This window comes from Notothenia coriiceps, unplaced genomic scaffold, assembly GCF_000735185.1.
Source record: "Notothenia coriiceps isolate Sejong01 unplaced genomic scaffold, NC01 NC01_scaffold00000638, whole genome shotgun sequence".
NCBI lineage: Eukaryota > Metazoa > Chordata > Actinopteri > Perciformes > Nototheniidae > Notothenia > Notothenia coriiceps.
This window is the reverse complement of record NW_011333339.1, coordinates 1-19,369: the sequence shown is the minus strand read 5'-3', so window position 1 is coordinate 19,369 and position 19,369 is coordinate 1. Positions and strand designations below refer to the sequence as shown.

At 42.1% G+C, this 19,369-nt stretch overlaps 1 protein-coding gene across 1 annotated transcript; it reads left to right on the top strand.

The window, feature by feature from the left end:
* The first annotated feature begins 3,667 nt into the window (after positions 1-3,667).
* Positions 3,668-13,725, top strand: LOC104955622 (lysine-specific demethylase phf2-like). Its single transcript, XM_010782988.1, has 6 exons — positions 3,668-3,779; positions 3,865-4,043; positions 5,026-5,093; positions 6,152-6,336; positions 9,624-9,629; positions 13,713-13,725. Exons 1-4 carry the CDS (start codon positions 3,691-3,693, stop codon positions 6,320-6,322), a joined length of 507 nt encoding a protein of 168 aa, XP_010781290.1. The 5' UTR covers positions 3,668-3,690; the 3' UTR covers positions 6,323-6,336; positions 9,624-9,629; positions 13,713-13,725.
* Positions 13,726-19,369: the final 5,644 nt, after the last annotated feature.

Here is a 19,369-nt window from a genome sequence, read left to right as displayed (position 1 = left end):
TCTTTGGATGCAACTCAGCATTCTTTCTCCTCCAAACACGTCTAGTTGAGTTTTTACCAAAAAGTTATATTTTGGTTTCATCTGACCATATGACGACATTCTCCCAATCCTCTTCTGGATCATCTAAATGCTCTCTAGCAAACTTCAGACGGGCCTGGACATGTACTGGCTTAAGCAGGGGGACACGTCTGGCACTGCAGGATTTGAGTCCCTGGCGGCGTAGTGTGTTACTGATGGTAGCCTTTGTTACTTTGGTCCCAGCTCTCTGCAGGTCATTGACTAGGTCCCCCCGTGTGGTTCTGGGATTTTTGCTCACCGTTCTTGTGATCATTTTGACCCCACGGGGTGAGATCTTGCGTGGAGCCCCAGATCGAGGGAGATTATCAGTGGTCTTGTATGTCTTCCATTTTCTAATAATTGCTCCCACAGTTGATTTCTTCACACCAAGCTGCTTACCTATTGCAGATTCATTCTTCCCAGCCTGGTGCAGGTCTACAATTTTGTTTCTGGTGTCCTTTGACAGCTCTTTGGTCTTGGCCATAGTGGAGTTTGGAGTGTGACTGTTTGAGGTTGTGGACAGGGGTCTTTTATACTGATAAAGAGTTCAAACAGGTGCCATTAATACAGTTAACAAGTGGAGGACAGAGGAGGCTCTTAAAGAAGAAGTTACAGGTCTGTGAGAGCCAGAAATCTTGTTTGTTTGTAGGTGACCAAATACTTATTTCCCACCATAATTAGCAAATAAATTCTTTAAAAATCAGACAATGTGATTTTCTGGATTTTTGTTCTCATTTTGTCTCATAGTTGAGGTATACCTAGGATGAAAATTACAGGCCTCTCATCTTTTTAAGTGGGAGAACTTGCACAATTGGTGGCTGACTAAATACTTTTTTGCCCCACTGTATACACAGGTCTCAGATGGACTTGGTATCACATTAAGAATGATATTCAGTAATAAGTCTGGCAAAAATAAATGGTTTAAATGATTTATTCGAGCTTGCAATGTTTTGAACACACATCCACAGTCACCTCATGTGTCTTTTTGTAGTCCTCGCTGTACGCGTCCACATAAGGGCATCGCAACCACAACCTCACACACTGGTACTGAATGTGCATCAAAGTGTTCCTATGGAGCCAAATATACCAAAAGATTTATGTAAACGACAGAAGAAGCGATCGAAATGTGTATTTCCTGGTTATTCGACAAAGGCCACGCCCCTGTCTAAAATAATAGAATGACGCTAGCTGTCATGACTCAAGTTATACTCTAACAACGTTACTTAGCCTGTCCCTCCTGTCTTGTAATCCGCTCGATGAAGTTCTCCATAGCAGACGGGTTCTCAAAAGTATGCGACTTGTCCTTGTAGGTTACCAGGAGCCGAGCCGGTAATAGCATGCTGTACCGGATCCCCAGGTTCAGTAGTTTCTGACGGACATTATCGAACGTCTTCTACCGCTTGTGCACTCCTGCAGCCAAGTATTGGTAAAATCTCACTGCTGGTCTTTGTATAGGATCTGTTTTTTTGCCCTGGCTGCCTTCGTTACAACCACCTTGTCCCTATAGTTTTGGAATTTCATGATAAATGTTCTTGGTGGGGCATTAGCATCCCTCCTCTGGCCGATTCTGTGAGCTCTCTCCAATATAAACTTTGAACGTAGCTGGTCCTAATTCAACACGTCTGAGATCCAGTTTCCGAGGAAAGCACAAGCATCCCCTCCTTTGGCGTCTTCTGGCAGATTCACCAGTCTCAAGTTGGATAACCTGGATCTTGCCTCCAAGTTTTCAACTTTATCCTCTAGCTTGGTGTTTTTAGCCTCGAGTGTTTTCACCTTAGCTTGCAAGGAGCTCACGTCATCCTCGGTGGATGAGATTCTTACTTCATCCTCTGCAATTCGTTCTGAGCATTCATGTACCTCTTTTCTCACTCCCTATAATGCCATCAAGTCTTGTGTCAGACTTTAGAGAGCCTATGGCAATCAGGATTTTCTCCAAGCCAGCTTCCCTCAGCCCGATATCACCCATCTCAACAGAGGCCATGGCTGGTGCTATGCTAGTGCTAGGAGAACTTTCTTCAGCTTCCACGTGTAGCTTGGATGCTCCAAGGTTTTCTAGTTTAGACTGAAGTGATTTCATTTTCCGGCTGCATCCAAAATTTCACTCTCTTTTCCGTAGAGTAGATGCGATGGGTTGTCGTAAAACGTGTTTAAAACGGTATTTAAGATAGAAATTGGCGGAGCACTGATAGTTGCGTCTTTCTAGCGAGCCACCGTAACCGGAAGTTGATGATTGATGATTTAAACTAATGGCTGCATGTAAAAGTCAAGAATATCACAAGCCTTTATAATTTCAGACTTTTGGTAAAAAGACTCAAAGAGTTTTCACTGGTTCAAGCTGAACAGGAACAACATGTAAGATCCTCCAAAAGTATTGTTGAGTTCACCTCGTGAAATCACACCTCGTCCCCATCGGCCGCCTTCAATCCAAGTAGTTACATGTGCCCTCTTCTTTAAAAGGGCTTTGGTTTCATGGGTTAGGGTTAGGGTTAGGGTTCCAAACTGCTGGAATGCTCCAAGGATCTCCTCACATCAAACACTTGCAGCTGGAGCAGAGACCCTGAGGTCCCTGATGCTCTGCTGAGTCATCAATATCTCTGCTGCAGTGAGGCAATGCTACATGTTATCCTCGGTGAACAGAAAGCATTCCGGTCTCACATGCCTTTTATTTAGGAGACAAAATGGTTGTAGAGGGATCTTTTGAAAAAGAATATTCTTGGATCACAGTTAACCACACAGTGTGCTCATTGGTGATAGTCAGGCCATTCCTGCATTCCTACATTTAGTTTAGGTTGAGTTGGCTCAGAAAATATCATGCATGATCATTCTGATTTCACTCATTTCTTTTAAATACAATCTTTCCATCACAGAAGAGGGATTGCATTTTTTGTCTTGCAATGAGTTGATTAGACAGGTACTGATCATCCATCCTAAGTTTAAGTCAAATAACAGCAGTTTACATCCGATATAACTGCATATGTTACATCCGTACATGTGCTGATTCTAGCCATTTGGTGGCTGCTACAGTACTAAGCAGCATTTTGTGTTGTTTGAAATATCAATTTTTCTAAGAAAAGCTTTTATCCAAAGCTTCTTACAATAAATTCAATCAACTATGAACATAAAAATCTCAGAAGCAAGAATCCTGGCAGAACAATACTTTTGGTTAGCCAAACCAGTGTACGCGCTACTGTATTGGCTTCACATTTTGGTCCCTTGATTTATTTTGAAAATGTTCCTTTAAATTGAACACATTGTATCCCAGGTATTGTGTATTGAGCATGGCCTTTTACAGAAATGGATAGTCGTAATTAAAAGATAGAGAAACCGTACATTCATCTAAACGGCAGGACTGAATGGGCAATGTGAAAGCCGCCAGCATGGATTTCATTGATTTGATTGTTTCTCTGGAGGAAACACAATTAGCTGCTAGCACCACATCAACATTAAATCATCTTATTTAATTATTATCTGAAACATTAAAAATAATAAAGGCTCCACCATGTTCACCAGGTTGATGAGAGCTGCAAAACAAAGGGCTAAAATTTAAAACGTAAACATGCTATGATGTGAAAGTTTACTTACGATATGTCCTGTGTAACTTTACAGAATAGTAAACCAGATTCCCTGCTGAAAATGGAAGAAGATTGCAAATTTGACAGAACACCACTGTCAGGCAATAAAGACAGATTCAGCTTCACCATGTCTCACAAGAAGACGCTGGGGTATGTTTTCCCCGCTCTCAGGTGTTCTGTAGTGATCATAGCAGCAGCTCCAACACTGCGTCATTATCCTGTGTTTGCTTTTCAGCTCCAAGATGCTGAAACCTCAGACCAACTCAAGTGTTTTTGGATCATTACAAAACCTAAAAGAGGACAAATCCAAGCCGGTGAGAGACGAGTACGAGTATGTCTCAGATGAGGGGGAGCTGAAGATTGACGAGTTCCCCATCAGGCGGAAAAAGAACGTGGTCAAGAGAGATCTGTCCTGTGAGTGTCCCTTTGTAGCAGGGATGGAGGCCTTGACCTCACGTTCACAGTATTTATGTAAACATAGCTTTTTCTTTGCATTTTGGCCACACCCACACAGAGTTTAGGTCACAGAGTGATCTTGTGTCAAACAACAAGGTGTGTGTGTGTGTGTGTGTGTGTGTGTGTGTGTGTGTGTGTGTGTGTGTGTGTGTGTGTGTGTGTGTGTGTGTGTGTGTGTGTGTGTGTGTGTGTGTGTGGAGGGAGGGAGCTAAACTGACATAACCAGTATTTTCTCTTTCTGTACATATGGAAACAGTCAGGTTTTCTGTGTTTACGCCTGTTGTGTACATTTGTTAACATTTATATAAGCATTGTTTGTTTCTGCGATCGTTCGTGCACAAGCGTCCCTTGCCTACATGGTGAGTGTGTGTGTGTGAGCATCAATCCAACATTTTTATCCATTAAAGGTGTAAACGGACATTCTGTATTGTCTCTCTGCAAACCAAACATAACAATTCCATCTGTTTAAATGGGCTTGCATTTACTCTTTGGTTTCAGGGATAGTACCCTTGTCTGCATTTGTCTGTCTTTGTGTGTGTGTGTGTGTGTGTGTGTGTGTGTGTGTGTGTGTGTGTGTGTGTGTGTGTGTGTGTGTGTGTGTTTTCTGCTTTTTATGTGTACACATTTATTAAACTGGGCTTGTGTGAGCAGCGTTTCAATAGAATGATAAAGCCTGCGTAAATGGGGACTGGGCACTTTGAGACATTGTCTTCCTAGCCAGATAACTACAACCACACAAAATAGCGTGTGAAAGTGAGACCCTGTCAAAGACATTTCAGATATGTTAGAATGTGTATTCACCAGAGTAAAGTATAGATTGTTGTTTTTGTCGAGTATGGTATTAGCACTAACAACCAGCCTTACTGTCCAAAATGAAGCAATATTTCCATTGCATCCTGTGTTTGAGCTATTGCTCAATGGTCAATGTTTTTTCTTCCAGTTTTGTCGGACATTAAAGAACCCATTCAACCAGCCAAGAAACCAAAGTTTCAGCCCTTGGTGAAACCGGTACGTATTACAATCCTTCCCTCCTGGCCATCATGTTATCAAGCTTTCCGTGACAAGACCATGCTGTAATGCTCCTTTAAAACTCAAATCCAAGTGTAGAGATACAATGTTGTGAATCTGAACAAAAACCCTCTAAGCTGAAAGTAAAAGATGGGGCATGAATATGAAGCAGGTGGTTGTGTGGTCACTGACACCATACCATCATAACCGCAGCATAATCCTACAGACCATAATGTAATCCTACAGACTGTAATGTAATCCTACAGACCGTAATGTAATCCTACAGACCTGATGTAATCCTACAGACCGTAATGTAATCCTACAGACCGTAATATAATCCTACAGACCTGATGTAATCCTACAGACCGTAACGTAGTCCTGCAGACAGTAACGTAGTCCTGCAGACTGCAACGTACTCCTACAGACTGTAACGTAGTCCTGCAGACTGCAACGTAGTCCTACAGACTGCTAAGTAATCCTACAGACCGTAACGTAGTCCTGCAGACCGTAACGTAGTCCTACAGACAGTAACGTAGTCCTACAGACAGTAACGTAGTCCTACAGACTGTAACGTAGTCCTACAGACTGTATGTAACGTAGTCCTACAGACACTAACGTAGTCCTACAGACAGTAACGTAGTCCTACAGACAGTAACGTAGTCCTACAGACTGTATGTAACGTAGTCCTACAGACTGTAACGTAGTCCTACAGACTGTATGTAACGTAGTCCTACAGACTGTAACGTAGTCCTACAGACTGTATGTAACGTAGTCCTACAGACTGTAACGTAGTCCTACAGACTGTATGTAACGTAGTCCTACAGACTGTAACTTAGTCCTACAGACCGTAAAGTAGTCCTACATGCATATTTCCAAATACATTTGTGTTAAACTAAATAACTACAAAGAGGTGGTCAGTTGTGTCTGTAAGAACTGCAGAAAAACCTTCAAAAGTAATGAACAGGCACAACCTGAAAAATAGTGATCAGAGAAGTCACATTGTAAAACAACGTTGACTGCAAGTGTCTCAACTTTTGTCTTCTCAACTTTCTCCTTAGAGTGTGGACTCTTCAGATGAAGAGACTCTGCACATAGACACAGAGGCCAAGCCTGAGGTGAAGAGTCGCAACTCGAAGGTCAAGAAAAAGGGCGGAAGCGCTGCAGGGATTCTTGACCTACTGCAGGCGAGCAAACAAGTGGGAGGGATTGACTACAGCACCAACAGGTAGACTGAGCTCCTGCAACACTGCAGTGTTCCTCTTGTTTCTCCTCTCAACAGACTAGCGATGTGCATCTCCATCACTGAGGCCGATGCAATGCGCATCTCGATACGTTGCCAACGATACGATACATTTGAAGAACCAGGCGATGCGATACGATACGATTCACCCCTGTTGCAATACAGTTCTATACGATTTGATTCAACATTATGCGATTCGAACGCTGTAAACTAAACACCACTCTCTCTCTCTCTCTCTCTCTCTCTCTCTCTTTTTAGCATATTGTTTNGTATTAGGGGGCATAAGAAAGGTGTGTTTTACTGCCCCTTTTTTGTTTTCAATTGGCAGAACAGCACTGCATAGTCGAGACGCGTAGTGTCTTTACATTTGTGTGCATAATATCTCCCACTTGCACCCCGAGTGTGCTATCTCTTTTGTGTTCTACTTTTTTAGATAGGGAAGAGTAAATAGGCTGCTTGTAAAGATGACTTTCTGGCCCGTTTTTTTTCACCCTTTGATAAGACGTGGGCACGCTTGACACACAACCTCGTATTCTCTTTTAGCTGCCACTGCTGGGTGAAACTAAAGTAAGTTTGTAAGCTTTACGAAAGACGACGACGCCTGTTCTTCGGTGCTGAGTGCCGAGTCCGCCGTAGTTGGAGGTTTTTGGGAAAAGCTCCCGATGTTCTTTGCTTCACAAAACAATCAGATAGTTCTAGCTATACAACACAGTCTATTGCTTGCTCATGATTACTTGCTTACTCCACGAACACACACACACACACACACACACACACAGCACACACACACACACACACACACACACCACGGGTTAGAAAATGTTATTCATTTGTAACTTACACAAATTTAACTATCCATTTTTCCCAATTTGCAATCACCGTCCACCACACGCACGTCTCTCTTCATTATTCTGCTCGACGTTATCATCTTTTTTCAACATAAGAAGGGGGCGCGTACTAACAGCGTTGAAAGGCGTAATAAGCGTGAAGGGCTTAAAGTGGTATTTCTCAGTGTATTTTGGGGCTCATACCATCTCAGCGTAATTAGTTCCCAAATCGGGCGAGTCTTCACGTTCCTTAAATCGGCGCGTATTAGGTTCCAGAACCCGGAGCAAAGACCTCCCAGATAACATCCATCTTCGACAGGTAAACGTCGTTTGTTTTAAATCGCGACACCGCATCTCAAGCAGGGACGAAAAGCAAAAACCTACACCTAAACTTTGGCCCTAATAGGGAGAAGTACTTGAGGTTGCTCCTATTTGATTTGCTTCTACGTCTGCTCGCCAACTGACTGTTCAACCGCCCCAGCAGCTACGTTCTCCATTCGTGAATTGTCATGGCCGTTATACAGTGTTTAAATTTTGTGACTCACAATGATTTCACGTGAAGAAAGACAAAAGGTACGTAAACTTCAAAGGTGACTGTCGGTACTGTCCTGTCGACACCTTGACACCTGACGTGTCCTCTTGAGATCACACGACATGACGATCCTCTCTCAGTCCTCACACCGTTCACGGACACACTTTCTTTCTTATCCACGGCTCCACAGAACGCTGTCGCACCCGCGAACCTTCTAACACACTAAGTATGTTGATTAATCTGGGTTTCACATTTCAAGTTTTTCCTACATTTACTTTCCTAAACCGTCGAGTACATTACCACGAATGATTGTTCGACTTTTGACAAACCCTAACCTAGTGTTTCTTTTGTGAAGTTTCTTGTTTTTTGGTTGAACCTTTTTGTGCTTTCGTGTAAACGTTACTTCCGTGTTCTTTTATTTGGGACTAGAAACATGAGACAACATTACTTTCCTTACCTTCTCCGGCTGTATACCCTGGCGCAAAGCATTGTCGTCGGACACGTGAACTCCTAGTCAAGGACTAGGCGACTCGTTGTAGTTGTTGCAGAAGCATTTGTTTTACCTGTCAAAATGGTATTAGTCTCAGAAACTTGGTTGCGCAGGTGACACCAGGACCAGAGTAGCATAGGTCTAGAGAGTCCGCGACGAAAAGGACCACAAGAATCCTTCGGCAACCACCAGCGAACACACGTTGGCGGCGGGGGGGCGTGGGCGAGGAATGACGGCCCGGCCGCACGACACTCCTCAACGAGAACCTGACCCGACGAGGTGCCAACGACGTCCGACAGACTTCTGCTGTCCACCCGGGTACCTGTCGTACGGACTTACCGGAGGACACACGACCCTCTACTCCACCCGACGACATTCAGCAGATCTTATGTGTTGTTGTGTAGGTAATGTGGCGTCAGTCGTGCGGCGTCTCCACTTCTCATTGAGTCCTATACTAGCAGGTCACCTTTACAGTCGTCATAACGACATTAAAATAGTAAACCGTGGTCGTGTTTATATTTTACAATAGACATTTATGAGACGTACCTTTAAAGGGGTGTGGATAATGTGATACTTCGACGATCCGACCTGTACCTCCGGAATCACGCTAGAGAGTAAGAGACGTGAGTGGTGCAACAAGAAGTTTCGGGTTTTATAAAATAGTCCATTTTTCATCTGTAAGTACTCGCCGTCGTCCGACCCCCTCGGTCCTCGGTGGTCTAGTTGGTTACGAATGTCTTGCGACGAAGTGAACGATCAACCAAAGTCATGCTTCGCTTGATATTTTATAGAAGGAAAGAAGTAGGTTAATGTAGCCAACGAACTCGTTCATGTAAACAAAACGTCAGCAGCGGGTACTTCCTCGTATGTGATCTCTACACAAGAACTACATCCCTCAATTTCTAAGATGGCTAAGCGTAGCCAAGTGGCGTATTGCAAGTTCTACGCTCACGTGGCCTACTTCTCACGGTAGCCGATGTCAAACCCAACTTGAGCGCTACGTGGCTACATCGCAGAAACGTAGCCATATTTTTTTTAGCAGTAAGTATATTATAGGGAGTAGGACGTCGTAGTCGGTATCTGCTAGAAACTAGAAACGAAGCGAGAATGTTTCTCCGGTCTCATCAGAGTAAATAGTTGTGTGTACCTTCAGCTCCTCTTTCTCTTTGGTCGTGTGGCTGTTTATTGGATGTTTAGTTGCCAAACCGTTGTAAGCTAAAAAGTTACTTTCTGCTTAGTTTGACCGTTTAGCGAGAGTGTAACATTTGCTACGGCTCGGCGAAATTTCATGTGTTCATCAGCATCGTTGAATACTGCGTGTATTTCTCCTCTTGTACCCCCAGACGCCGACTTTATCTTGGAGTGTCAATCTGTATACTCACTTAGTGAGTCACTCCACGAAGCAGTCTTAGTCTTAGCTTAGGCAAATAAATTCAGGGTGTCTCCCCTTTAAACGTCGCCAATGCGCCTTTCTCGGTGTCTTCGAATCGACGTATACAGACTTTACGGCAGGGAATTTTTTGCATCGCGATCCCCATAACTTAATATTCTGGTTTGTGTTGTTATACGATTTTTTCATGATTCAATATTATATATTTGTTTGTTTGTTTGCTTATACGGATTTTTTCATGATTCAAATTATATTATTTGTTCGATATTATTTGTTATACGATTTTTCTCCTCCCGCTCTCCTCTCTCTCCCGCCTCTGCTACTCGGCTCCTGCCAACTCAAGACTAGAGAACTCTCGTAACTAATATCTCTAACTCTTCTACCGGCATCTTCCTCTCGGTACCGACGCGTTACGTCAGAAAGAGTGTTCGTCACTTATTGACCATTGTATAATAAATAAATATGCGGCATTTTAAAAAATCTGCGCCATTTAGCTGATTATGCGGTAAATTCTGCGATCGCAGAATCGCGTTTTTCTGGAGGGTCTATGTAAAAGGCATATGTGGTCTAAACCTCTGAATGGGTGTGATTTAAGCGCGGGTAGGACCCTCGGTTCCTCGGCAGGAGAGGCCGGCGAGAGACGGGGCGCGCGTGGCCTCCATAGAGACGGGGCTGGCCGCAGCTGCAGCAAAGCTTTCTCATCAGGTATGCCACTGCAATAGTTTTACATAACAACAGCAACTATTCCTATAAGCATTGCTCAACCATATGTATGCGTCAACAGGAGGAGCAGCAGAAAAATAAGAAGAAGAAGAAAAGCACCAAAAAGAAGGCAATAGTAATAGAGGAGCCACCGAAAGCCTCTCAGGACAGCAGCTCGCCGGAGCACAATGTGGACGACGGCAGCCTGACGGACCCTGAGTTCAACACAGGAACAGTAAAGTCGCCGGGAGGGCCACAGCCCATGGCGCCCGGCGTTTTTCTGAGCCAAAGGCGACCTTCGATTTCTTCTCCCAACAACAGCAGCAACTCCATGAGCACCACAAGCAGCAGCATGGCCAAGGTGGAACGTGTGGTGTCAGCAGACGCCAAAGGTGAGCCTGAACCAAATGTTCAGAGCCGTTATGTGTGGATTTGTTAGCCGTGCTATCGAACTAGCTGCCCTCCACGTGACCAATGCTAACAACAGCTGATCCTCCAGCCTGCCTCAGCATCAGAGACCAATAGCTAAGACCCTTTGCAGTTGTGCTAATAAGCTAATATTAGCATGCTAAGGTTGGCTTGTTTTCTGATCTTTGAGACATTTATAAAACCTAGAAGACTGTCCCAATCATTTCTCAAGAAGTGTAAGTAACTGGTAACATAATTAAAGTCTGTGAGTCAGTAAAACAGGCAAGCCGACATTACAAATATTTATGATGAATAAAAGTTCCAATCACAAATAAAAAATGAGTATAGACTAAGCCTTCCTACAGTCAGTGGAATAAAATATGGAATTAGTGACTTTTATCAATGAACTGGTGCAAAGTATATTCATCTAGTTAGACATGAGAAAGAGCTGTAGATGTGTGTTGTCATTGTGTTGACATTGTGTAAATGATTGGTGCTGAAGGTTAGTGCTGTCACTTAATACCTATGCATATTACATGCAGTAATCTGAGAATAACAAATAACCCCCTCCTTTCTGTTGGAAGCAGCATCAGTAACATGATGACCTCCATATAACAATCTGTTATTATACACATCATGTTGTTCCACTGTCGGGCAGTTGGTGGCACTTATGGGCCAGCAAACAAAGCCGTTTTTACCTTATAGTATTTTGCTTAAAGAAGTGAAGATGAGGTGATCAGAGCAGCGGAACACTCACCCTGTCTTCTTCTCTTCACAGCAAAGCGGCTAAAGAAAGGCATGGCAACAGCCAAACAGAGACTTGGAAAGATTTTAAAGATCCATCGGAATGGAAAGCTCCTCCTGTAGCATGCAGCATACTGCTGCCGGACTGGGACTCCACCCGGACCCCAAGATCATGCATTTTTCAATTTCTATGAAGAACATCACTCAAATAGGTTTTTGCCTCTACTTATACTTTATAACTTTCAGATATTAAGATGTACAGAACCTACTATAAATATTTTTTAAGAGAACATGTCTCATTTTACTACAGCTGTCAGTTTATCAGGGGTTGCAAACAGATGAAGTAAAAACACATTGCAGTCATTCCAGGATTTGAAAGTATCCCTTGCATGTATTAAGTTGCATGTGCGCTTGAGGCAGGGTATGGGGATTTCTCCTATATGGATGCAGCTTATCATTGCCACACTGATGATTGCGCCCAACCCCCCCACCCCCCTGCAGTTTTCTCTTTATGTTAACACTTAAGTATTTATTGGATTGGAGTCATAGACAGGAAGCCTACTTCAACTGTAAAGCACAACTGTCTGGACATGAAAAGCATAGGATGTGCGACAGTAGGTGGCGCTGTAGCCAATGATAAGCCTCATCTATGTCAGGTGTGCAGTCACATGGGGATACTTTCTCTCTTCTCTTGATTTCCCAGGCAGCATCTTCACACAATACAGTTTATAGAATGTAGCTTGTACATAACCTGTTAAATGACTGCTTTTCTATCCTTCCTTTCCCTTAAGGCTTCATTCTACATTTCCACCAAATGTCTTTTGTTTTAATTTGCTTTTCTTAGATTTGTATTAACATTTTTAAAGGCAGAAATTCATTTTGAACCCCCATTAGATTTAAAGGTGTTGTCTGGAAAGCAACTGAAGAAATAATACATTGTATTGTCATATGGCCTTACATACACAAAGCTAATTGTATTGTGATTCTGTTTGAACAAGAGACACAGCTTGGAGGACATTGATATAACAGGAAAAAAGGAAACTGTGTTTCTGCGACCAGCCTCTTGTTCCACTTGTAGTATCATGAAGGCTTTCGGAATTGTTTTACTAGCACCTTGTGAATTGTTTATGTGTCAGTGATGTAATTTATTCATGTTTGTAGCTTTTTATACTTGTAAAATTCTTAAGAATATTCTTTTTAATTATTTCATCAACTTGTGAAATTTCCCTTAGCAGACAGTTGTTGTTTTTCCTTCTTCTTTTCCTTTCCTTTTCTAGGATGCGTGTGTGTTAGGGGACATCAGGAACATTTTACACACGAGAATCTCCATTAGCACACATTTTTATCTCCATACTGTCTTCTCTTTATGTCAATGTTATGATAGGAAACATGTCCAATGGGTTATTATTCTTATTGGTAATATTCCAGTTATAGTCACACCCTTTTCTTCTGGTCAGGCCATGTTCAGTGTAATGCGCTGTATACTGTATAGCAGCAATGTTTTAGTCACACATTTACTCCATGCGTCCACTTCTCACAGATGAGATGCGCTCCCATCGAACTTTCAGCGGGGCATATTTTCAGGTTTTTATTTGTACAATATTTGTGTTGTTTTGTTGTGATTTATTTTTGTATGTCCGACCTATTAAATGCATCGGCTGTGCCAGACAGTGGATCATACCTGTTGTAGCTGTCTTCCCTCACTGTTATTTGCAGTACTAGTAAGTATTTACAATCCTTTTTGACCTGAATCTATATTTTTCTGTATTTAGACTATTCTGTTTGAGATCATTGCTCACTTTTTTAAGACATCGAGAAATCCTGAGGAACAAACATATTGTTGTTAATGATATGATTGTCCGCCTTGTTTACTTTTGCAATACAGTTACTGTGTAAAACCTACCTTGTAATGTGTTCCTCTCCCACTTGCAACGTGACGGCGTCTTTTTGACGACTAAACAAGTTTCCTGCTTTGAGGATGCATCAAGTGATCCAGGTTCTGCACTCACTTCAGGGTCTGGTCTCCCGGAGCTTAAGCAGCTGCTTTAGCCAAGTCATTAATTAAAACCAAGCCAAAGCCAACACCATTAAAAATGTATTAACGTAAAAGTGCTCTCCAGTTTTTTACATCATCCTGAGCACGAGTGTTCACATACATTCATGGAAAACCCATTCCTCGTGTTCCTCTGACTGAGCTAGGCAGTCTGAGCGTCAGACGGCACGTCTCCATGGTTTATGTATTTGTGTAAATATATATATTATATATTTATATATATATATACATACAGCACACATGGAGCAGCAATATTTGAGTATGATCTGCATATTAGAACTCAAAGTTAGAACACACTCAGTTCATTTTTAAGCCACGTGTTGGTCCATATAATTTGAAGAGGAAAGGGAAGCCCGGTTGAAGACGGGCTGTGAACATTAATGAGGACGTTCTCAGAAAATGAATTGTTGCACATTCAACACATGTCTCCTATAATAATCTAAATGAGTCAGTTAACTATTACTTAATGTATTTCTGAACTGATCCTGTGAAAATAGAAGTTATGTGAAGTCTCCACACATTAATACTATTAATAATAATTTGTATACCCCCTAATTAAAATGCATCAGGACAAAGTTGATTAGACACTTATGGCGATCTTCATGGGAATGTGCATTTCCCCATGTTGATGTTTCATTTAATTTCTCCATCAGATCTGGGATTGTGTTAAAGGTCATGACCCTGTTTCCACCCTGGTTAGCATCAAAGTGAGTTGTTATTGTTAGCTAATTGTTAGCACAGGCTCCGACATCAGCCAATGAACCACGTGTCCTCAGAGACACTGATTTCACTGGGATTAAACGTAGCCTCTTTTCTTTGTGCTCTAATTTAACATTTGATGTCCAAATCAAAGCAGTTACTATTAATATTTGGACAAATTACCATTGTGGGATAAAAAAGTGAACTGAAAAAGAAGTGAGAAATGTGTCCATCATTTCTCATGAATGTGTCCAATTTTAGAATTTTGTAACAAATGTAATGCAAAAATGTTTTAATGTTAGGAAAATAAGTATTTCCCTCCTAGTTGCTTTGCCACTTCCAGCAGTGCAGTTGTTCCCCTCCAAAGGGCAAGTGGGATCACAATTTAAATGTCAGTGTATTAAAAACAATGCCTGCAGAGTGTTCCAGGCTAACTGCCTTCATGGCCACGCTGCGTGGCTCAGTGATCACAGATGTGAACGGGTTGCTTTGAAAAGCCTACGGTCCTGTATGGGAGTCCCAAGTGGTCAAGAGAAACGTGCCATGTGAGAGATGTGTTAATTACACAGGAATGTCAGGTTAGCTTTGCCTTTGTGTGGCCGTGCAGGGATGTGAAGTTACTCAAAGAATTTGGTTTAACCCCCCCCCCCTGCTCTGCCATTTATGCATCCCATTCTTCTGAGTTCAGTGGTGTCATAAGTAATAATGTGTGGTGATTCCTCTGCCAACAGACTGGTAAAGCTTGAGATCTACGAATGAGTAGGGGCCCCGGGGCCACTGCCTTACTGACAGTTTGTAGGCTGTATGGGGGGTGGGGGGGGTGGCACTGATGAAAGGTGGCAGACCTGCAGCTGTTTAAAGCTGCTTGCCTCTGCGTGGATTACCTGCTCTGTCAACCATAGGAAGTCCTCTCTCTGACACACACACATAAACAAACACTCAAACACACAAACAGACACACACACACACACACAAGCAGACACACACACAAACACATACACCCTTTATTCCTGGAAGTATAAAATGATTTGGCTGTCATGGTGCATATATGTATATTTGAGCAGGGATGTCACATACTGCGGCTCCAACAGGCTTCTGAATTTGTTTTATTTTTATTTAAGTGCTTATAGATTTTCCAGCTCTTTCAAAAAGCAATGTCATACATTATATATGCCAGCATAAAATGGAAGTATGGATGATGGAGAAGTAAACGAAACAAACACTGGAGGCTTGTGTTATGGTGCCATGTTTCCTTAACCTTTGGTGAGCCTGAAAGTTTGAAAGTGGAAAACAACACTTCGTCGTTAATCTTTGACACACATCAAGGAAATGACTGTCACGAGTGAAGTGAAAGCCCACCCAACTGAGAGTATTATTAATGTGAGCATGATCAAGGCCTGCTGGAAAAGTAGTTTAATTCTCAGACTGCAGAGAACACTCCCTCTAATTGTCAAAAGCACACCAACCTTTTTTTTAATGAGTTTATTAAACCTTTGGACGTTAACCATGTTTTTAAGTTTTTTATTCTGCCCAACAATGCAAATTGGACTACCTACATATTGATAATGTAATACAAAACCATGGTTAAATCACCTGCTGACAGCTGAATAATGTATGTTTTAGTTGGTGTATTAAGGCAAGAAATAAAGAATCATCGCTCGCAGTTACTAATGATTATTCCATAATTACATTTCTTCCATAACATTTTTTATGTGTATGCCCAAAATCTTTGGAAAGAAAAAGCAGAAGGCACAAATGAGATGCCAGGTGGGACTCCTGAGTGCAGAAGTCATTGTGTGGTAGCTAGCAGAAGATAGTATTTATTTCAAAGAAGTAAGTGTTGAAATTATTTTCTCCAACACACTTTTCAAAGTCTACCTTTTTTGCCTTGTCATTTTCTTGTTTTGCATCTGTGCAAAGTAGATGCTGGCCAGCTCTGTTGTGATTGGCCAACAGCTTAGAGATGTCCTGCCCATAGCAATAGAATAGAAGCATGTTTCAGGCAGGGGGGGAGGAGAAACTCCCTCTGGAGGGAACACAGGGATTTTAGCCTTTGCAGACCATTTATACAGTATGCACTATAGAACACACTAGAGGAAAGGGAACACTACAGAAAGCATCACTAATGGACCAGACCGTTTTACTCCAACCATTGTCATAATTACTGCCCTATAATTAATCCCCGTCAAGAGACAGAAACAAATTGAGCAAGCTGATGAGATAGCGTTAACTTAATGTACTTATCAAATATTCCTAGCTAATTCTATAGTAATAACCTGATCATTCTGTCTGGGAATATATACATATTTAAATGCATTATTTTAAGGATCTATTTAGGTATAATTGCCAGAATTAGTAAATGTAAATGGTAGATTGACAGACATATACAGCAAAAACACTTCTTCCCTACATGTGTTCAGGTATACATATCAATAAAGCCTTTCCTTTTCTTAATAACACACCTCCTGGATCATTATTTGTCTCTCGTTACAAATTATTTATTTCATTTGTTGTGTATTAAACAATTTTTCCTATTTCAAATTAAACATATTTTATTTTCTATAGTTTTTTTAAATTAACGACTGCTTTTATTATGATTATTTTTAAACCGTTAGACATCACTGAATATTCTTTGTGTACACATTTTTATAAACAAATGAGATTTTAAATAGTTTGGTCATGTTATGTGTTCGTAAAAGAAAATTATATGAGTATACTTGCCAATATATAATTAATTCGTTTTTTGTAAATGATATTCCAGTTGGAGATGGGCTGTTGGTGGTCTTAGTGGTGATATCATGACCTCCCTCATTGTTTGCATGCAGTATGGAGGGAAACAGTTTGAAAGCGCTCTTTAAACTCAAGCTTTTGTTGCTCTGCATAAGCTCAATGTTTACCTGAGTAATCTAGAGAAACTCAAGCCTTACCACACATCAACAAGTGTCTTAAACATCTGCACAAATGGCCTGTTTTTAGCCCTACTGAGGCAAATGCTCCCTTAATCCTCCGGAGAGGCTCCTGTGATAGCTCCCTTCATGAGGCCTCTGTAACAAGGTGCTGAAGTCACTTAAGCACTGAGTTAACACAAACAGTCCAAATGATTGGCTGCATTTCCTGCACTCACTTCCCTGTACAACAAAATGCATCTACGGCTGCTGTGTGCTCATCTGTGTGTGATTATCGGAGCTCTAACTGAATCCAGTGACGTGCAGCGCCACCCCGCTCTGAAACAAGTGGGGTTTATTTTCGAACCTCTGCTTTTTCATCACGGCCAGATTGCCTGGAGAGATTGGCTTCCCTGAGCTGTGTAACAGATACCATCTAAATCATTAGGGCTCATTCATTGCCATGTGCCACACTGCGGCTCAGGTTCCTGCGACCCCGAGGTCAAGCGGCTGAGAGCTCCCTGACCTCCAGCACTTCCTCTGAATATTAACAGGGTAGTTATGTAGTCAAAAGCCCTGATATAGAACATTGGTTCATTTAGATAATAGCCAATCAGGCGCAGCGGCGAGGAGTGCAGTGATCTCCACATTAAACTGGACAGGATGGCTGGGCCTTTATGTGGCTTACTGAGGGCATAATGACAGCAAACAGAGGAAGCGTAGGCCTCTCTGGCTAAAATTACGCGGTCACATGCATTCTGGCTGGATGCTTTCCTTTAACTCTAAGTTGGGCTCCTTATGGGGGACGAATCCAGCCAGGCTCCATTATCAAGATGAATGTTGTGCAGTTGCAGACATTAGGGCTATACTATAAGACGGAAAAGTTTAGAGGCTAGGCTGGTCCAAAAGGCATTTACCATGCAACCTCTGCAAATGATGGCAATTTAAATCATCAGGGATTACATTTACAATTGATTTTCTCCTTTCAAATCAGTGCTGGGGATCCAAACTGGAGTCCACGCCAGCATCACTCATGAATAATCACAACTAGCTGCTCTGACACGCCTGCCTTTAAAAAAAAAGACTGTGGCTATTAAGTTGCATCAATACGATCAGTGATGCGTCAGTAATTCATTTGGACGTTATCTAGTCAATCTATGCCTCATCTTTCCTTTAGGACTCCCATAGTATTATGGCGTTTTTCCACTGGACCTAGCAAGGCTTAGTACGGTATGGTTAGGCCTTGGTAGACCAGCAGGACCGGCCCATAGCACTGGCGTTATAGATGTTCGCCTAGGGCGCCAGATCTGGGGGGGGCTGCCCTGGTAGCTCTGGGAGGAAAAAAAAAAATGTTGACCGTTGGTGCTCATCCTAATTTTCGGCCTTGATGTAACAACATTCATAACTAGAGAATGCAATTCCTGAAGAAATTGCTAGTGGGAATGCTTTATGCTGAAAAGCTGACGCTGAACTGCTATGCTGAAATGTAATGTGTAAGAAGAAAGTGAAGAATTTAGATTGAAATTATACATGAACACTGGGGGCTTGAATGTGTGATGAGAGAAGAAAAGAAAGTAAAAAGCCTTGGAAAAGCAGCAGAATATTTGAACTGCAAACTTTTGAACTAACTTGATGGCGAATGATCTGTCGCCATGCCAACGGCATTTGATGACATCCCATAATACGCTTAGATGCGTTGATGGCTGCATCGTTACCAAAGCTGTGAAGTTTTGGGCCGTTTGGAGCATTTTCACTGAAGTTATGAGAAAACCGTGTTTCATGGTGAGCATTGTTTTCACTTTTTGAACATTTTCGTAGGAGTTATACATTACATTAGGAGGTTACAATACTCTCTCTTCTCTTGATCACCCTCTCAATCTTCTATCGCTCTCTCTCTCTATTCTTGATCACCCTCTCTCTTTTCTTGATTGCCCTCTCTCTCTTCTCTTGATCACCCTCTCACTTTTCTATCACCCTCACTCTCTTCTCTTGACCGCCCTCTCTCTCTCCTCTTGATCACCCTCTCTCTCTTCTCTCTCTCCTCTCTCGGATGCCTTTCCATGGAAACGGCATATGAAGACACCCCATAATTGACGTAGAGCTGTTGAGGGCAGGACCATTAACCTTTATCTGAAGTCTGCTGCTCTGAGCATGTCAGTTGGAGTGATGACATCATTGTGTTCCATGACACAGGTGTTTATATTTGAGCTAACGAGGTGTCCAGAGACCAAAGGTTTCCATTGTTCTGAATGACAGATAAACCTCTTACATGTGAACGTTTTGTCGAAGAACCATAACAGATATCT